The sequence below is a fragment of the Ostrea edulis genome, chromosome 5 (assembly GCF_947568905.1).
Source record: "Ostrea edulis chromosome 5, xbOstEdul1.1, whole genome shotgun sequence".
Taxonomy (NCBI): Eukaryota; Metazoa; Mollusca; class Bivalvia; order Ostreida; family Ostreidae; genus Ostrea; species Ostrea edulis.
Window position 1 is genome coordinate 31,158,777 of NC_079168.1, and position 20,033 is coordinate 31,178,809.

Consider the following 20,033-nt stretch of genomic DNA (forward strand, 5'->3'; position numbering starts at 1 on the left):
GTTTGTGTGTGTTCTGATGAGGGTGGGTGTTTGTGTGTGTTCAGATGAGGGTGGGTGTTTTGTGTGTGTTCAGATGAGGGTGGGTGTTTGTGTGTGTTCTGATGAGGGTAGATGTTTGTGTGTGTTCTGATGAGGGTGGGTGTTTGTGTGTGTTCAGATGAGGGTGGGTGTTTGTGTGTGTTCAGATGAGGGTGGGTGTTTGTGTGTGTGTGTGTTCTGATGAGGGTGGATATTTGTGTGTGTTCTGATGAGGGTGGGTGTTTGTGTGTGTTCAGATGAGGGTGGGTGTTTGTGTGTGTGTGTTCAGATGAGGGTGGGTGTTTGTGTGTGTTCAGATGAGGGTGGGTGTTTGTGTGTGTGTGTTCAGATGAGGGTGGGTGTTTGTGTGTGTTCAGATGAGGGTGGGTGTTTGTGTGTGTGTGTTCAGATGAGGGTGGGTGTTTGTGTGTGTTCTGATGAGGGTGGGTGTTTGTGTGTGTGTGTGTTCTGATGAGGGTGGGTGTTTGTGTGTGTTCTGATGAGGATGGGTGTTTGTGTGTGTTCAGATGAGGGTGAGTGTTTGTGTGTGTTCAGATGAGGGTGGGTGTTTGTGTGTGTTCTGATGAGGGTGGGTGTTTGTGTGTGTTCAGATGAGGGTGGGTGTTTGTGTGTGTTCAGATGAGGGTGGGTGTTTGTGTGTGTTCAGATGAGGGTGGGTGTTTGTGTGTGCTCTGATGAGGGTGGGTGTTTGTGTGTGTTCAGATGAGGGTGGGTGTTTGTGTTTGTTCTGATGAGAGTGGGTGTTTGTGTGTGTTCAGATGAGGGTGGGTGTTTGTGTGTGTTCAGATGAGGGTGGGTGTTTGTGTGTGTGTGTTCAGATGAGGGTGGGTGTTTGTGTGTGTTCTGATGAGGGTGGGTGTTTGTGTGTGTTCAGATGAGGGTGGGTGTTTGTGTGTGTTCAGATGAGGGTGGGTGTTTGTGTGTGTGTGTGTTCTGATGAGGGTGGGTGTTTGTGTTTGTTCAGATGAGGGTGGGTGTTTGTGTGTGTTCAGATGAGGGTGGGTGTTTGTGTGTGTTCAGATGAGGGTGGGTGTTTGTGTGTGTTCTGATGAGGGTAGATGTTTGTGTGTGTGTGTGTTCTGATGAGGGTGGGTGTTTGTGTGTGTGTGTTCAGATGAGGGTGGGTGTTTGTGTGTGTTCAGATGAGGGTGGGTGTTTGTGTGTGTGTGTGTTCTGATGAGGGTGGGTGTTTGTGTGTGTTCAGATGAGGGTGGATATTTGTGTGTGTTCTGATGAGGGTGGGTGTTTGTGTGTGTTCTGATGAGGGTGGGTGTTTGTGTGTGTTCAGATGAGGGTGGGTGTTTGTGTGTGTTCAGATGAGGGTGGGTGTTTGTGTGTGTTCAGATGAGGGTGGGTGTTTGTGTGTGTTCTGATGAGGGTGGGTGTTTGTGTGTTCAGATGAGGGAGGAAAAAACCTATTGTTTTTCAAGGTCATACACCAAAGATCAAACTTTCATTGGTAACTTCTTAAGACATTAAAGAAATTAGAAACAGTAGTGTTAAGGCAAGGATAATCAAACCGCTGATACACACTGTCAGCCGATACACACTGTCACCCGACACACACTGTCACCCGATACACACTGTCACTCGACACACACTGTCACCCGACACACACTGTCACCCGATATACACTGTCACCCGATATACACTGTCACCTGATACACTGTCACCCGATACACACTGTCACCCGATACACACTGTCACCTGATACACACTGTCAACCATCATAAACAGGTTGTATTAGGTTCTCAGTATGTCTGTCTGTTGTCTGTGCTTCCATCAGCATCTTGTGGGAAGGATAAAAAGAGTTCTAATAAAGCTAGGATAATCAAGCCTCATACATGTTTCCCATGGTGAAAGAAAGATGCTTGTTATTTGTCAAGGTCATATGACAAAGGTCAAGGTTTTACTTCATGGGTAGTAATCATACAGGAATACTAGTACTAATATATATTCTATAGTTCTGCACGTATGCATTCCTCTCTGTATGAGATGATTTATGATCAACATGATCGGATAGCTGTATCTTCTTAATTATGACAATGGTTTACACTCGGCATACATATAGACTAAATGCAAATATAGCCGTTATGAATGTTTGATGATTTGTATATTATTTATTGTTTTAGTTTATGGTGACAGTGAAACAAGATGATGACAAAAAGAAGGATAATAGAATTCAGGTGAGTGAAAGTTTAGAAAAGAAAAACTAATCAAAATGCATCTTTGATGAATAACTTATATTAAGATTTTTAATTGTTTTAGAACATCGTACTTCGACATTTGAATGTTTTTGATTGTTTTAGAACATCGTATTTCGACATTTGAATGTTTTTGATTGTTTTAGAACATCGTATTTCGACATTTGAATGTTTTGGATTGTTTTAGAACATCGTATTTCGACATTTGAATGTTTTCAATTGTTTTAGAACATCGTACTTTGACATTTGAATGTTTTGGATTGTTTTAGAACATCGTACTTCGACATTTGAATGTTTTCAATTGTTTTAGAACATCGTACTTCGACATTTGAATGTTTTCAATTGTTTTAGAACATCGTACTTCGACATTTGAATGTTCTTCTGGGATACAACCAGACAGAGAAATCCTTCAGCGTACCGCCGCACAAACTCAGGTACAACGGCTAGAATCGTTCTGCACATTTTTAGCTCACCTGAACTGAAGGTTCAAGTGAGCTTTTCTGATTGCTTTTTGTCTGTCTGTCTGTCCGTCAGTCTGTTAAACTTTTCACATTTTCGACTTCTTCTCCAGAACCACTGGGCCAATTTCAACCAAACATGGCCAAAAGCATCCTTGGGTGAAGGGCTTTCAAGTTTGTTCAAATGAAGGGCCATGTCCCTTTCAAAGGGGAGATACATGTAATCACAAAAATGCAAAAATAGGGTGGGGTCATTTAAAAATCTTCTTCTTAAGAACCACTGGGCCAGAAGAGCTGAAATTTACCTGAAAGCTTCCTGACATATTGCAGATTCAAGTTTGTTCAAATCATGGCCCCCGGTGGTAGGATGGGGCCACAAGGGGGGATCAAAGTTTTACATACAAATATATAGGGAAAAACTTAAAAAATCTTCTCAAGAACCACTAAGCCAGAAAAGCTGAGATTTACATGAAAGCTTCCTGACATAATGCAGATTCAAGTTTGTTCAAATCATGGGCTCCGGGGGTTGGATGCCCGGGGCCACAAGGGGATCAAAGTTTTACATACAAATATGTAGGAAAAATCTTCTTCTCAAGAACCACTGAGCCAGAAAAGCTGATTTTTACATGAAAACTTTCTGACATAGTGCAGATTCAAGTTTGTTCAAATCATGGCCCCCGGGGGGTAGGATGGGGCCACAAGTGGGGGGGGGGGGGGTCAAAGTTTTACATACAAATATAGGAAAAATCTTTAAAAATCTTCTTCTCAAGAACCATAGGGCCTAAGAAGTTGACATTTACATGAAAGCTTTCTGACATAGTGTAGATTCAAGTTTGCAAAGGGTAGTTTGGGCTATAATAGGGACTAAGGTTTTACATGCAAATATATATGGAAAGTCTTCAGATATGGGCCAAGGTGACTCAGGTGAGCGATGTGGCCCATGGGCCTCTTGTCATAATTCCATCAGAGTTATAAAAAGTATTTTCTGGTATTTACCCATACTTAATCAATATTTATTCTTGTTTCAGATCCTCTGCTGTTTTTAACGCTTTCCTTAGTGGAGTTCCGTTTGTATGTTTTTCTCTTTATTCCAATAGTAAGAATGTAAGACTGCCATTCTTTTGTCATGAAATAATGATATTTCATTTTATATACAGTCAAACTTTGTTATTTCAAACTTGATTTTGGCTGAGAAAAAACTTTGAGATATCCGAGGGTTAGAAATATTGGGTTAACATACATAAAGAAAATGTATTTGGGAATTTTGATTGGGTAGATTTTGAAATTAACATGATGACTTTATTTCACTATGATCACAATTCCACAAAATTAAACTCATAGTGAATGATATGTTAAAAATATTTCAATGCATTCATAGTCAAAATTTTATAAGTAGATTTTCCTGTATCATGAAATTAAAACCATGTTAAACTTTTCGTTTACATAGAGATAACTTAATTTATTATATACCCATCAATGTATCGTTCTTTGATACTGTGGATTTCACAGCGTGTGATCCGGTTTTCCGGATCACCACACTGTGGTTTTCTGATTCCGTATCAGTATCCTCTGAAACTGATGCCGTCACAATGACGTCACAATGCAACAACGCAACGTTATTTGTGGAAAATATTGACCACGTCACAAAACAAAAAAGTATATCTGCGTACACAAAACATAATTTCACTGTATGTCTGTATTTTTTGATAATTTGGATTACATTTAGTATCTTATAAATGCGGATTTAAAACACATATAATAAATTTATCATTACTACAGTAACTTGATCCGAAGAGTTGGATCACGTCTCATTGACAGGCGCGGATCATCAGATCAAACTCGACGCTTTGCGTCTCGTGTGATCTGATGATCTGCGCCTGTCAACTCGACGTGATCCGACTCTTCGGATCAAGTTACTGTAGTAATAATAAATATAGAAAATATGTTTAAAGCAAAATGAGATGTGACAAACACTAGAGACTGTTTAGTTGTGTTCAGAATTCACTTGTAAATTGAAAATATCTGCTTTAAACGAATCTTTTGCTAGACGTATATTTATCCTATATAAACAAAAACATGACACAAGCTTTGTTTACATAACAAAGAATTGTAAGATCTGTATCTCTCTTGTAACTCAACAACTGACATTCAAATTTTTGCTGACCATTAGAAATGCCTTAATTTAGCATTGTAAACATTAAAAATGGAAAAGTAAAACTTGAAAATTTTCAGTATTTTCAATTGTTCAGTTATCTGAAAGATTGTTTTCAGTATTCAAAGTTTTGAGATTAACAAAGCTCAACAGTTACTATACAACAGCAAGAACTGTCCAGTATAAAAACTTCTCATGTTGACATTATTGAAATGATGTGTGCTTCTCTATCCCTGAAAATTGCAGGTCCTAGACTGTAACTTTATCCCTGACATTGCAGGTCCTAGACTGTAACTTTATCCCTGACATTGCAGGTCATAGACTGTAGCTTTAACCCTGATATTGCAGGTCCTAGACTGTAACTTTAACCCTGACATTGCAGGTCCTAGACTGTAACTTTATCCCTGACATTACAGGTCCTAGACTGTAACTTTAACCCTGACATTGCAGGTCCTAGACTGTAACTTTATCCCTGACATTGTAGGTCCTAGACTGTAACTTTATTCCTGACATTGCAGGTCCTAGACTGTAACTTTGACCCTGTCATTGCAGGTCCTAGACTGTAACTTTATCCCTGACATTGCAGGTCCTAGACTGTAACTTTGACCCTGACATTGCAGGTCCTAGACTGTAATTTTATCCCTGACATTGCAGGTCCTAGACTGTAACTTTATCCCTGACATTGCAGGTCCTATACTGTAACTTTAACTCTGACATTGCAGGTCCAAGACTGAAACATTGACCTTGACATTGCAGGTCCTAGACTGTAACTTTGACCCTGACATTGCAGGTTCTAGACTGTAATTTTATCCCTGACATTGCAGGTCCTAGACCGTAACTTTGACCTGGGCAATCAGATCCTTCCGATCACGCTGTTGCTGCTGCAGTACGGCCCCTCCCCCCAGAGATACGCCAGTGACTACCAGCCCCCCAACTACACTCTGTGGTACCTTGAGCCCCACACCCGGATCTCCTGGCTGACAACACTACTGGTAATACTGTACAAGGTGGGTGTCAGACGGACAGGATTAATGTGCTTACTTATACTGTACAAGGTGGGTGTCAGACGGACAGGATTAATGTGCTTACTTATACTGTACAAGGTGGGTGTCAGACGGACAGGATTAATGTGCTTACTTATACTGTACAAGGTGGGTGTCAAACAGACAGGATTAAAGTGCTTTATAAAGGACTTAGGAACACTATGGTGTCCACAGTTAGGGCGTTCAATGTCAGAGAGACCTCCCAACTTCTCTTATAGAACTGGTACCGATAAATGGTACCATTCCCAATGCTGGAATACTATTGATTTCTCCCAATTAATAGGCTAATAAAATGCTCAATAACAAAGTTAAGTGCTTTGACATTGTAATTCGAGGCTTGTAATTTGCTTTGTATGTACAAGTTACCAACATCTTCATTTTGATCCTCTTAAATAGAAAGTAGAAGTCAATAAAAAAGTGCGTGTTTGTAAAATTGTAAACAATGAACACTGGTTTATTCTTTAATATATGGCTTATTCAGTGTTAATTTTAATGTAGATTTCGTTTGTTGATATGAAAGAAAATTCTTAATTTGTTCTATTTTGACACTATTTTTCCCAATTGAATGTGTATGGGTATCATTTTCAAACGATGGGAAAACACCTGCTGCCTTCAAATCCGCAGGAAACTGGTTTGGATCCTTGTGAAGATCCCCGGAGATGGTTTGGTCCATCTCTATAAGTGGGTGAGGGTTCCAAGTGATACACTCATGATATTTTTGGCAGAATAAGAAAAGTAGGGGCTTGTGCTTTTGGAAGGGAAGAAGTTTTGAATGCTGCAAATTTGCAGGAAGTCAAAGCTTACACCTGCTATCAGATTTCAAAACTTTTTTATGAATTATCAAACAATTATTTTTTTGTTATTTAAAATCTTCAAACCCCCCCCCCCCCCCCCCCCCCCCCAACAAAACCAACAGCACACACAGAAGATGTGCTCAGCAAAGAAACACAATTACATTTAGTGAAACCCCCCCCCCCCAACAAAACCAACAGCACACACAGAAGATGTGCTCAGCAAAGAAACACAATTACATTTAGTGATTTAGAGATGTTTTCATGTGGAATAATCTTTTAGTTTACTAAGTCTTGGGAGGAGAAATCTCAGGAATTTGAAATACTGCCAATATACAATTTATCACATGTAATATACAAATTATAACATGCAATATACAATTTATCACATCCAATATACAATTTATCACACACTATATACAGTTCATCACATGCAATTTACAATTTATCACATGCAATGTACAATTTATCACATGCAATGTACAATATATCACATGCTATATACAATTTATCACATGCTATATACAATATATCACATGCAATATACAGTTTATCGCATGCAATATACAATATATCACATGCTATATACAATTTATCACATGCTATACAATTTATCACACACTATATACAATGTATCACATGCAATATACAATTTATAACGTGCCTTTCTTTTCTCTGACAGTACCAGTTTTACACATCCCCAGTGTCTGCCATTATTCAGACCCTGGTACGAGTTGTCATCAATACAATTGATGCTCAGCATCACCGCTGTACGAAATCTCACGAGGACGGCTTCCTCCCACCTAGTCCCTCGATGCTCAGAAGTAAAGGTGGGTAGAAAATTAGTGTAAAAAAACAAAATACAGGTACTCAACCTCATACATGTATTGGGCAAAGTGGAAACTTCGAAACACTTATGGAGTTCATGGCTACATTTAGGTATCAATGCTCTGCCTTTTTTCAAAGTTAATTTTAGATTTTTTTCCATATGGTCTCACAAGTTTTTCAAGAATTGTGTTAACATTCTGCTGTGATGTAAAATTTGTGATCTGTCTTGCTCATTTCATGTCAGGGAATGCTACAATTGTGATTTTTTGTTTCAGATTCCACAAAACTTAATGACTTGGAAAATATTCAGGAAACTGACACACCTCCGCAAAGTCCAAAGGTCAAAGACACAGTGGAGGTCAACTTGGTGTCACCTCCAGAGTACAGCACTGTCCAATACAAGACAAATAACACAGAGGGCGTGTCTGCTTTAGAAGAGAGCCACAGACAGGTGGTGTCTGAAACCCCAAAAAGACCCTCCAAGCAGAGGAAACCTAGGAGAATTGTGGAGTATACAGAGCCGGAAATGGACAAAAATCTCAAAAGAAAACAGTCACCAAGGGTAATATTAATTCTAAGATTGTACACAGGCGTACACACTCTTAGCCTTAGATAATGTTCTCACACTCCTTCTGCAGTAATGAATATAAATAAATGAAATAAGATGAAGATAAAATGTAATGAAAATAAAACAAAGAATACTTACATTCATGATAACATAGACTAAAAGTTTCGCTGCTGAACCTGTAGCTGGCTGGAGCACTGGCATACTGTCAAATACCATCAAATCTACAACTTCGTAATCCATTTCACAGAATTTCAACCCTAACGCTCATTCCCAACTCTCTTTTCTTTCCTAATTTCTTTACACTCTGCAACCCAACATCTTATTTAATCTGTCATTTGTCTCCCAGCATACGTCGGATAATGCAAGTTACTCTGCATATACAGTTGAACTTCGGTTTCTCGAACACCGATATTTTGAATACCATGGATATATCGAAGTGATTTGGAAGTCCCAACCACTTATTCTTTTAAGTATTTTACCTTCAATATCTTGAACCCTCGGATATCTCGAAGTTTTTTCTTGGTCACATTGAGTTCAAGATAACAAGATTTGACTATATTTAGGTATTTTCCAGACCATATTGTACTAAGTCTAAGCTTATGACCATCACTGACTACCCTGTGTGAATAGTACATCAAACTGCAATTTCTTATCAAATGTGTAAAAACTGATTTAAAATTTACACAATTTGTGGAATTCTAGAGAGCTGCAGAGATTAGAAGGGGTCACCCGAACATTCTGCCCGCTCCTGAGAGATCCTCCTCCCCGGCTCTAATAGAGGCTACCCAAACTTTTGAAGAAAAGACGGACATCCCTTCTGTAGACGTTATCATGGCCAAACAGTTGAATGAATTCTGTAAAAAGGAAGACCAACCAAAGATCAAGGATACATTTATTGCTAGTCCCCAGATTTCTCAGGTAACGGACACCAGCAAAGTGACCCAGTTTAGTAGCAATGATGCCTCAAGCACACTGACGGGGCCCACCACCACAACAGAACGCAGCAATGACCTGACATCTGAGGTTGAAAGTGGAGCAGAAGACAGTGAGAAGCAGACGACGTCGGACACAGATGGAGAGAAGTACACAGGGGGAGCCACAGATTCTGGGGACGCTGACACGCAGGAGGAGGGAAAAGGTAAATGTCATGAACTGTGTAAATCTAGATTCTGGGGACGCTGACACGTAGGAGGAGGGAAAAGGTAAATGTCATGAACTGTGTAAATCTAGATTCTGGGGACGCTGACACGTAGGAGGAGGGAAAAGGTAAATGTCATGAGGTGTGTAAATCTAGATTCTGGGGACGCTGACACGCAGGAGGAGGGAAAAGGTAAATGTCATGAGTTGTGTAAATCTAGATTCTGGGGACGCTGACACGCAGGAGGAGGGAAAAGGTAAATGTCATGAGTTGTGTAAATCTAGATTCTGGGTACGCTAACACGTAGAGGGAGGGAAAAGGTAAGTGTCGTGAAGTATGTAAATCTAGATTTTGGGGACGCTGACACATAGGAGGAGGGAAAAGGTAAGTGTTATGAGCTGTGTAAATCTAGATTCTGGGGGACGCTGACACGCAGGAGGAGGGAAAAGGTAAGTGTCATGAACTGTGTAAATCTAGATTCTGGGGATGCTGACACATAGGAGGAGGGAAAAGGTAAGTGTCATGAAGTGTGTAAATCTAGATTCTGGGGACGCTTGACACGCAGGAGGAGGGAAAAGGTAAATGTCATGAATCTAGGAGCCTTACCCACCACAGGTACACAGTCCATACAAAGAATCACAATTATACTCCATCTCAAGGAGAGGATACTGTACTTCCATTTATCAGGTATTTCTGTATCTATTTTTATAAGAAACTACATATATTTTTGGATAAGAAACTACATATATGAATTATAGCCTCTTTATATTTGTTACAAGTGTGCTTGCATTATTTTGCAGGCATTGAATATTGTATGTTTACATGTACAATATATACAGGTGACAGTCTATTTAAGAATTAGTTTGTTACAAACTTTCTCTTGTGATGCATTTTCTCTTCTCCTTTCTTTTCATATAATGTACAGTAAAACATGGTTACAGTGAACACACTTATAATGAAGTCACACTTACAGTAAAACATGGTTACAGTGAACACTTATAAGGAATTCACACTTACAGTAAAACATGGTTACAGTGAACACACTTATAATGAATTCACACTTACAGTAAAACATGTTACAGTGAACACGCTTATAATGAACTCACACTTACATTAAAGCACAGTTGCAGTGAACACACTTATAATGAATTTACACTTACAGTAAAACACAGTTACAGTGAACACACTTATAATGAATTTACATGTACATTACAATAAAACACGGTTACATTGAACACACTGATAATGAATTCTCTCTTTCAGGAAAGTGATTTTCATTCCCTGAATTTTTAAGAAATATGGTGAACTTCTTGGGTATAATGAATTACATATATAATGAATCAGAGTCATTCTTCCCCAGCACTTCGCTATAAGTGTATTTTACTATACATGATTATACAATTTGAGAGGATAGGTACATAAAGGCTCATGCTAATTGTTATCTCTATCCAGGTTTATTACCCACAGCAAGCCTGTTGAAGGGTACACAGCCCAGGTTCAGAGCTCGGAAGCCGAGGAAGACTGGCTTGATCACTGTAGAGCTACAGAAGGCTTTCCCAGAACTGAATGAGCAACTCCAGGAGGAGGCTGTCATCAAACCGGGAGGGTACTTATTGTAGCTTATCTCACAAATCAGAAGGGTACTTATTGAAACTTATCTCACAAATCAGGAGGGTGCTTATTGTAGCTTATCTCACAATCAGGAGGGTGCTTATTGTAGCTTATCTCACAGTCAGAAGGATACTTATTGTAGCTTATCTCATAATCAGGAGGGTACTTATTGTAGCTTATCTCACAAATCAGGAGGGTACTTATTGAAGCTTATCTCACAAATCAGGAGGGTGCTTATTGTAGCTTTTCTCACAATCAGGAGGGTGCTTATTGTAGCTTATCTCACAATCAGGAGGGTACTTATTGTAGCTTATCTCACAATCAGGAGGGTGCTTATTGTAGCTTATCTCACAAATCAGGAGGGTACTTATTGTAGTTTATCTCACAAATCAGGAGGGTACTTATTATAGCTTATCTCACAATCAGGAAGGTACTTATTGTAGCTTATCTCACAATCAGGAGGGTGCTTATTATAGCTTATCTCACAATCAGGAGGGTGCTTATTGTAGCTTATCTCACAATCAGGAGGGTACTTATTGTAGCTTATCTCACAATCAGGAGGGTACTTACAGATTATCTCACAATCAGGAGGGTACTTATTGTAGCTTATCTCACAATCAGGAGGGTACTTATTGTAGCTTATCTCACAATCAGGAGGGTGCTTATTGTAGCTTATCTCACAAATCAGGAGGGTGCTTATTGTAGTTTATCTCACAAATCAGGAGGGTACTTATTGTAGCTTATCTCACAACCAGGAGGGTACTTATTGTAGCTTATCTCACAACCAGGAGGGTACTTATTGTAGCTTATCTCACAATCAGGAGGGTACTTATTGTAGCTTATCTCACAATCAGGAGGGTACTTATTGTAGCTTATCTCACAATCAGGAGGGTGCTTATTGTAGCTTATCTCACAAATCAGGAGGGTACTTATTGTAGCTTATCTCACAATCAGGAGGGTACTTATTATAGCTTATCTCACAATCAGGAGGGTGCTTATTATAGCTTATCTCACAATCAGGAGGGTGCTTATTGTAGCTTATCTCACAATCAGGAGGGTACTTATTGTAGCTTATCTCACAAATCAGGAGGGTACTTATTGTAGTTTATCTCACAAATCAGGAGGGTACTTATTGTAGCTTATCTCACAACCAGGAGGGTACTTATTGTAGCTTATCTCACAATCAGGAGGGTGCTTATTGTAGCTTATCTCACAATCAGGATGGTACTTATTGTAGCTTATCTCACAATCAGGATGGTACTTATTGTAGCTTATCTCACAATCAGGAGGGTACTTATTGTAGCTTATCTCACAATCAGGATGGTACTTATTGTAGCTTATCTCACAATCAGGATGGTACTTATTGTAGCTTATCTCACAATCAGGATGGTACTTATTGTAGCTTATCTCACAATCAGGATGGTACTTATTGTAGCTTATCTCAACTGCAAGTATATATATAGTTATATATGTATATATTTAGGACTTTATTGTAATTTTCATGTTCCCCCGTATAGGTGTTCTGACCGCAGGGCAGGGCCAAACTTAGTATATTGTGTTTATGTGTAAAACAGTTAAATAACATCCTCTTTAGTGCTATTGATAATAAATTGAAACTAGAAAGAGTAGATAGTCCTTTACTAAAATTGTAAATTTGATGATCCCAGGGGTAGGGGTTTTGGTATCAGGATGGGACCAAAATGGTCAGTTGTTAAATGTGTGAACAATAGAAATTTTTAACTTCTTGATAACTATAAATATGATAATAATATCCTTTATTTATACAGGATTGCACAATAAGTTATATTAACTAGTTTACATTGTGGTCCTGTCTATAACATATATACATATCGAGAACATATATCACAAAGCATGGAAATATCACAATTTATATACATACAGATAAGAACTAAATGAAAAGAGACAATAAACACACGAGTATCATTGAGGATCAAAATAATGTTTTAGATAGGGCGATTTGAAAGATGTGGTAGTTGTGCTTTTCTTATAAAATCTGGTAATGAGTTCCATAAAATTGCTGTTGAAATGATAAAAGGTATTCTAAAATATTCTGTTTTGGCTCTTGTAACATAAATAAAATTAGTAGAGCTCTGTCTTGTATTTCTTGTGTTTACTTCATTCACAAATCTAAAAACATGCAAATACTCTGGAGTCATATGATGTAAAACTTTAAACATAAGAATAATTTTTCGATAAATAAAATAGTCAATCAAAGGCATCCATCTCAAATTCGATAGCATGCAAGAAGTTGACACTGAATGAGGTACTTTAATATGTAAAATGATCCTTGCTGCCGTCTTTTGTAATTTAAAAAGCCGATCAATATTTGTCTTGTTCTTTGTGTCCTGCCATACTGTACAACAATAACTAATGGAAAAGTGCCTCCTTTGACATAAAAGTACTCAATCTCCTTAAAACACCTAGTTTCTGACTAAGTTTTTTACATAAGGCATCTGTGTGATAAGACCACGTAAGACATTCATCGATGTAAACACCTAAAAGTTTGGCATATTTGACATTTTCTATAAAAATTTCACGAACATTAATACAAAGGTTTCTACATTTCGATAATTTCTGTGACGTTCCTATCAAAATACATTGTGTTTTCTTTAAATTTATTGTCAATTTGTTCTTATGCATCCATTCCATAGAATTTATAAGATCATCCTTTAACTTTTTTTCAATCACATCTAAAGATTTTTCAGAAATTAACATTTAAGGGGGACATAAATTGTAAATTTCCAGGACTCCTACACCCCTGGGGCCTTAGGGGTGGGGCAAAAGTTGCCAAAAATTTACCAATTTTCAAAAAAAATTATTCTGTACACCTGCATATCTTTAAGAAAAATTTTTATTAGGAGAAGAGCCAGGAAAAGTGAATTGCTGTCGAAACAAAAAGCTGCCAAGAAGGCCTCCTCCTCAAGATACGGAGACAACATAATGGTGGAACGCTGCCCAGAATGTAGTGCTATTTTGGAGGAGTATGATGAGGATACGATTGGTTATTGTGTGGTTGTCTTGGCAACCTTTATACACCGAGAACCTGCCCTGGCTACACCGCTGTTGCTGGAAACATTACAATGTGTATCAAGGTGAGGTCTAGTGAATTATTATATTTATCTAGGTGAGGTCTAATGAGTTAATTATTATGTTTATCTAGGTGAGGTCTAGTGAGTGAGTTATTATATTTATCTAGGTGAGGTCTAGTGAGTTATTATATTTATCTAGGTGAGGTCTAGTGAGTTATTATATTTATCTAGGTGAGGTCTAGTGAGTTATTATATTTATCTAGGTGAGGTCTAGTGAGTTAATTATTATGTTTATCTAGATGAGGTCTAGTGAGTTATTATATTTATCTAGGTGAGGTGTAGTGAGTTATTATATTTATCTAGGTGAGGTCTAGTGAGTTATTATATTTATCTAGATGAGGTCTAGTGAGTTATTATATTTATGTAGGTGAGGTCTAGTGAGTTATTATATTTATGTAGGTGAGGTCTAGTGAGTTATTATATTTATCTAGGTGAGGTGTAGTGAGTTATTATATTTATCTAGGTGAGGTGTAGTGATTTATTATATTTATCTAGGTGAGGTCTAGTGAGTTAATTATTATGTTTATCTAGATGAGGTCTAGTGAGTTATTATATTTATCTAGGTGAGGTCTAGTGAGTTATTATATTTATCTAGATGAGGTCTAGTGAGTTATTATATTTATCTAGATGAGGTCTAGTGAGTTATTATATTTATCTAGGTGAGGTCTAGTGAGTTATTATATTTATCTAGGTGAGGTCTAGTGAGTTATTATATTTATGTAGGTGAGGTCTAGTGAGTTATTATATTTATCTAGGTGAGGTATAGTGAGTTATTATATTTATCTAGGTGAGGTCTAGTGAGTTATTATATTGATCTAGGTGAGGTCTAGTGAGTTATTATATTTATCTAGGTGAGGTGTAGTGAGTTATTATATTTATCTAGATGAGGTCTAGTGAGTTATTATATTTATCTAGATGAGGTCTAGTGAGTTAATTATCATGTTTATCTAGATGAGGTCTAGTGAGTTATTATATTTATCTAGGTGAGGTCTAGTGAGTTATTATATTTATCTAGGTGAGGTCTAGTGAGTTATTATATTTATCTAGGTGAGGTCTAGTGAGTTATTATATTTATCTAGGTGAGGTCTAGTGAGTTATTATATTTATCTAGATGAGGTCTAGTGAGTTAATTATCATGTTTATCTAGGTGAGGTCTAGTGAGTTATTATATTTATCTAGGTGAGGTCTAGTGAGTTATTATATTTATCTAGATGAGGTCTAGTGAGTTATTATATTTATCTAGGTGAGGTCTAGTGAGTTATTATATTTATCTAGGTGAGGTCTAGTGAGTTATTATATTTATCTAGGTGAGGTGTAGTGAGTTATTATATTTATCTAGGTGAGGTCTAGTGAGTTATTATATTTATCTAGATGAGGTCTAGTGAGTTATTATATTTATCTAGGTGAGGTCTAGTGAGTTATTATATTTATGTAGGTGAGGTCTAGTGAGTTATTATATTTATCTAGGTGAGGTCTAGTGAGTTATTATATTTATCTAGGTGAGGTCTAGTGAGTTATTATATTTATCTAGGTGAGGTCTAGTGAGTTATTATATTTATCTAGGTGAGGTCTAGTGAGTTATTATATTTATCTAGGTGAGGTCTAGTGAGTTATTATATTTATCTAGGTGAGGTCTAGTGAGTTATTATATTTATCTAGGTGAGGTCTAGTGAGTTATTATATTTATCTAGATGAGGTCTAGTGAGTTATTATATTTATCTAGATGAGGTCTAGTGAGTTAATTATCATGTTTATCTAGATGAGGTCTAGTGAGTTATTATATTTATCTAGGTGAGGTCTAGTGAGTTATTATATTTATCTAGGTGAGGTCTAGTGAGTTATTATATTTATCTAGATGAGGTCTAGTGAGTTATTATATTTATCTAGGTGAGGTCTAGTGAGTTATTATATTTATCTAGATGAGGTCTAGTGAGTTAATTATCATGTTTATCTAGGTGAGGTCTAGTGAGTTATTATATTTATCTAGATGAGGTCTAGTGAGTTATTATATTTATCTAGGTGAGGTCTAGTGAGTTATTATATTTATCTAGGTGAGGTCTAGTGAGTTATTATATTTATCTAGGTGAGGTCTAGTGAGTTATTATATTTATCTAGGTGAGGTGTAGTGAGTTATTATATTTATCTAGGTGAGGTCTAGTGAATTATAATATTTATCTAGATGAGGTCTAGTGAGTTATTATATTTATCTAGGTGAGGTCTAGTGAGTTATTATATTTATGTAGGTGAGGTCTAGTGAGTTATTATATTTATCTAGGTGAGGTCTAGTGAGTTATTATATTTATCTAGGTGAGGTCTAGTGAGTTATTATATTTATCTAGGTGAGGTGTAGTGAGTTATTATATTTATCTAGGTGAGGTCTAGTGAGTTATTGTTTCTTGAGTTATTGTGTTTTAGGAGGTATAGAGTTGTTTTCGGAGAAATTAAATCATTCTACAGACTTTTGAGATGTTATTTTTATCTTTCCAGAATTGCTGCTAGCAGTCCTTATGTTTGGCAGGTTGACAGGTAATTTACAGAACAAAACCAGAGACTTTGTACACTGTCACATTAATATAAATAATTACACATCGCTATGTCGTTTTATAAATGACACTGGGACCTTTCAGTAATGTTATGGTGCCGGGAAACAGTGTAAGCATTGCCAGGCAGTTCATCAGATGCGTTTTACATCAGCTTGCTCCCAACGGAATCTTTCCCATACTCTTCCAAAGCAACTTTGAGGGTAAGAGTCTCCTTAAAGGGGATCCTCATACTAAGCTGTTTATTGACAAATGTAAATTTGTTTCTATGAGACCATAACAATCTTTTGCAGATGTTCACTTCTTTAAGACCATGGCAGCTGCCTTAGCTGACTTTACGGAGCTGCCCTGTCATGCCCCGATACAGCTTCTTCTGGAGGTCTGTGTGTCGGTTTAGCTTCTCACTGGAAATGTAGATCAGGATTGTTTTCTAAAGTTTATCCAAGTAAAAACGTTGATGATGATGCTCAATAAATCATGAAATTTCCTGATTCCCATGTAGATTTTAAATGAAAATGGAGAAATAGAAAAAACATCTGGTGTTGAAGATGTTTCAACACCAGTGCAGTGGTGATATTTAACCCACTGTAAAATTACATCTATTGGCTAGAAATGAGAAGGAAAATAAAAGAAGAAAATGTTTTATGCTCCATGCAGTGGTAGGATTACTATTCAATAAGTACATTATGGTACACATATTGCACTGCAGGTACCATATACATGTAAGTGGAATATTTAGCGAGACATAAAGTTAGCGATTTTTTCATAAAAATGGTATACAATATAATTATATATTTAGCGATAATCAATCTATTTTATAATTCCAGAAAAGGTAACTATTACTTCCAATATGGGAAAAATTGTTAGCGATACTCAATTTTAGTGACCTCATTACCCTCGCTAATAATACCAAATTAAATCCTCGCTAAAATTTCTGCATAAATACGGTATTATACCGAGCAAAGCTCGGATGGACCAACAGTCGTACCATATATACATATACATATATACATATTATTGGTGTACACAGGGACTGAACAGCAAGAAGAGTGTGCCTGCAGATACCATTATCTTGCTGCTTAACAATCTGGCTGACTACATGAACTGTATCTCCCTGGAGACGTCAGCTCCGATGTGGAACAGCATTGTGGGTAGTTTTGAGATCTTCCTGAGGAAACTGCACACAGTGCTTCTAACTCCTTTTGATCCTTCATCACTTCTGAACATCATGATTTCTATCCTGAAGGTGTCGGGGATTAGTAACTACAGGGTAAGAATGGAATCAACTTATCAAATTATTCACGTTAAGGAGGTACTCTACATCGTCATAATGGCCGTCTTCCTTTTATAACAATTTTCATTGCCTAGCTGTGTAGCTCAGTAGGTTAGCTTGTTAACTGAGGAACTGTAGATTGCGGGTTCGAGACCAGCAGGGGTTTTAATTTTTTTTCCAGATTGTTTTCTACTAAAACTGCATTTTTTAACTAAATCAAGCAAATTTGAAAGTTATCAATTTCAAATATTGTTGTACATATCTTCCACTTTTCATCCATTTCAAATTTCTCTGGTGTAGCATACCTCCATAAGTTTAGAAAAAGGTGTCAACTCTATCTGTTAACTCGTACATGTATATTTAATAAGTAAACAGTACATGTATATATATATATATATATATATATATATATATATATATATATAATTCAATAAAAAAGCAGAAAAATATACAGTTCCAAAATATATTTAAATATATTTTGGAACTGTATATTTTCCTGCTTTTTTATTGAATTATTTTGACTGTGTGATATCAACTCTTTTTATTTGGATTATATATATATATATACAGACCCTGAAACGTGCTATTACACCTTAAAAATGAACCGAACCGTTCCGTGCAAAAAACGAACCGTACCGTTCAAGAAACGTACCGTCCCGTTCAAGAAACGAACCGTATCGTTCAAAAAGCGTACCGTACCGTGCAGGATAATATTATGCAAACCCCGCCCCCAAAAGCCCGAAAGCGTACCGTACCGTGCAGAAAGCATGCAATTTATGTCACGTGACCCACTTTTTCAGCCACAGTATATTATTTTCACAATGGCGCCCGATGGGAAAGGAGGTCGTAGACTATCGCTGGCTATTCGAAACTTTATCCTCAAACATCACGAAGCTGGGTTATCAACTGTGAAAATCACCGAGATGCTTAAAACAAAGTACGATTTCAAAACTACGCGGCAAAGTGTTAGAAGATTAAATGTGAAGTGCAGAAAATAATCATTGTGTCATTTGCGACTTTAGTGTATTCAAAACAAAATTCACTTCTTCTTAAAAACTTTTCCAATTTAGGCACTGTAATTTATATCCGGAAACTTAATACGCTTTGTTTTTACACTTACGCATGCCCATGTCGGGGAGCAGTTCATGTAACAACTTTTTATAAAATCGTAAATTAATAAATGTCTGATGAGAAATGAAAAACAAATTGAAACGTAATAACAACCATTAAGACTTAGACTTAAGCAAATTCTAAAAACTTTTATTCATAACTTTTATGTACGTTATCAATATGGAATTATTCCATCGAAGCAATCAAAAATAACGTCTCATTTCCCCATGTGCACATTCTAACACAACCACAAATCCTGCAGCCGATAATCAAAGAGCCGAATAAGACCGATCGAGTGAAAACAAACTATCGAAACGTACAATTTATACGAAGTCAAAGCGTTCAGGCCACGCCCACCTCATTAATAAAACGTGCAAACCGTTCACAAAGCGTGCAGCTATTTTTAGCAAACCGTACCGTGCAAGAAGCGAACCGTACTGTTCAAGAAGCGTACCGTACCGTGCAAGAAACGAACCGTACCGTTCAAGAAACGAACCGTACCGTTCAGAAAACGAACCATACCGTTCATAAAGCGTACCGAACCGTACCGTGCAACTGGTGTAGTAGCATGTTTCAGGGTCTGTGTGTGTATATATATATATATATATATATATATACACCAATATGATCAATTATTATTAATGCCTTCTCTGATAGATGTGTGGACCAATCACCACCCCAGTTATAAGTAAAGTGATCTGTTCATGTCCTTGAGTAGTCATCAGTATAGTTGAAATAGAAACAGGGTATAGAACGCGATCATTTCAAGACTGTTTACAGAAGGGTGTGGAACGCGATCATATTAAGACTACTTACAGAAGGGTTGACTTAAAAATACCTGGCTTTTGTCAATTATCAGCCAGTAAATGTAAATAAATACACCCCCTTGGTGGTCAGACACTGCTGGAATGGATGTCTGGATGGGAAGTAATGGTTGTTAAAAAATGGACTTGAGGAGAAAATTTCTTACAAAATTGAACAAGTAATCTTTTGGACTTAAAAAATGTTTCATTTACTGCAGTAAATCAAAGTTTTTAATGTTTAGTTTTTTGATTAAGAAATATATACTAAGATATTTTATCATTAGTACCTGTCCACCAATTTTGTTCTCTCATAAAACAGAGTATCACCCCCCTCCCCCCACACACAGTAAATAAAAGTAGCCATT

General features: G+C 37.1%; 1 protein-coding gene across 7 annotated transcripts in view; it reads left to right on the forward strand.

The window, feature by feature from the left end:
* The window catches only part of LOC125649900 (protein unc-79 homolog), a 77,870-nt gene that overhangs the window by 43,167 nt on the left and 14,670 nt on the right, over nucleotides 1-20,033 (forward strand). For all 7 annotated transcript variants that reach the window (XM_056165761.1, XM_056165762.1, XM_056165765.1 and 4 more), the window contains 13 exons: nucleotides 2,172-2,225; nucleotides 2,595-2,677; nucleotides 3,730-3,772; nucleotides 5,678-5,860; nucleotides 7,370-7,517; nucleotides 7,791-8,077; nucleotides 8,786-9,221; nucleotides 10,674-10,827; nucleotides 13,712-13,945; nucleotides 16,430-16,468; nucleotides 16,570-16,685; nucleotides 16,776-16,861; nucleotides 17,513-17,752. In XM_056165761.1, coding sequence (XP_056021736.1) covers nucleotides 2,172-2,225; nucleotides 2,595-2,677; nucleotides 3,730-3,772; nucleotides 5,678-5,860; nucleotides 7,370-7,517; nucleotides 7,791-8,077; nucleotides 8,786-9,221; nucleotides 10,674-10,827; nucleotides 13,712-13,945; nucleotides 16,430-16,468; nucleotides 16,570-16,685; nucleotides 16,776-16,861; nucleotides 17,513-17,752 — 2,103 coding nt within the window. The remainder of the gene's footprint in view (nucleotides 1-2,171; nucleotides 2,226-2,594; nucleotides 2,678-3,729; nucleotides 3,773-5,677; nucleotides 5,861-7,369; nucleotides 7,518-7,790; nucleotides 8,078-8,785; nucleotides 9,222-10,673; nucleotides 10,828-13,711; nucleotides 13,946-16,429; nucleotides 16,469-16,569; nucleotides 16,686-16,775; nucleotides 16,862-17,512; nucleotides 17,753-20,033) is intronic.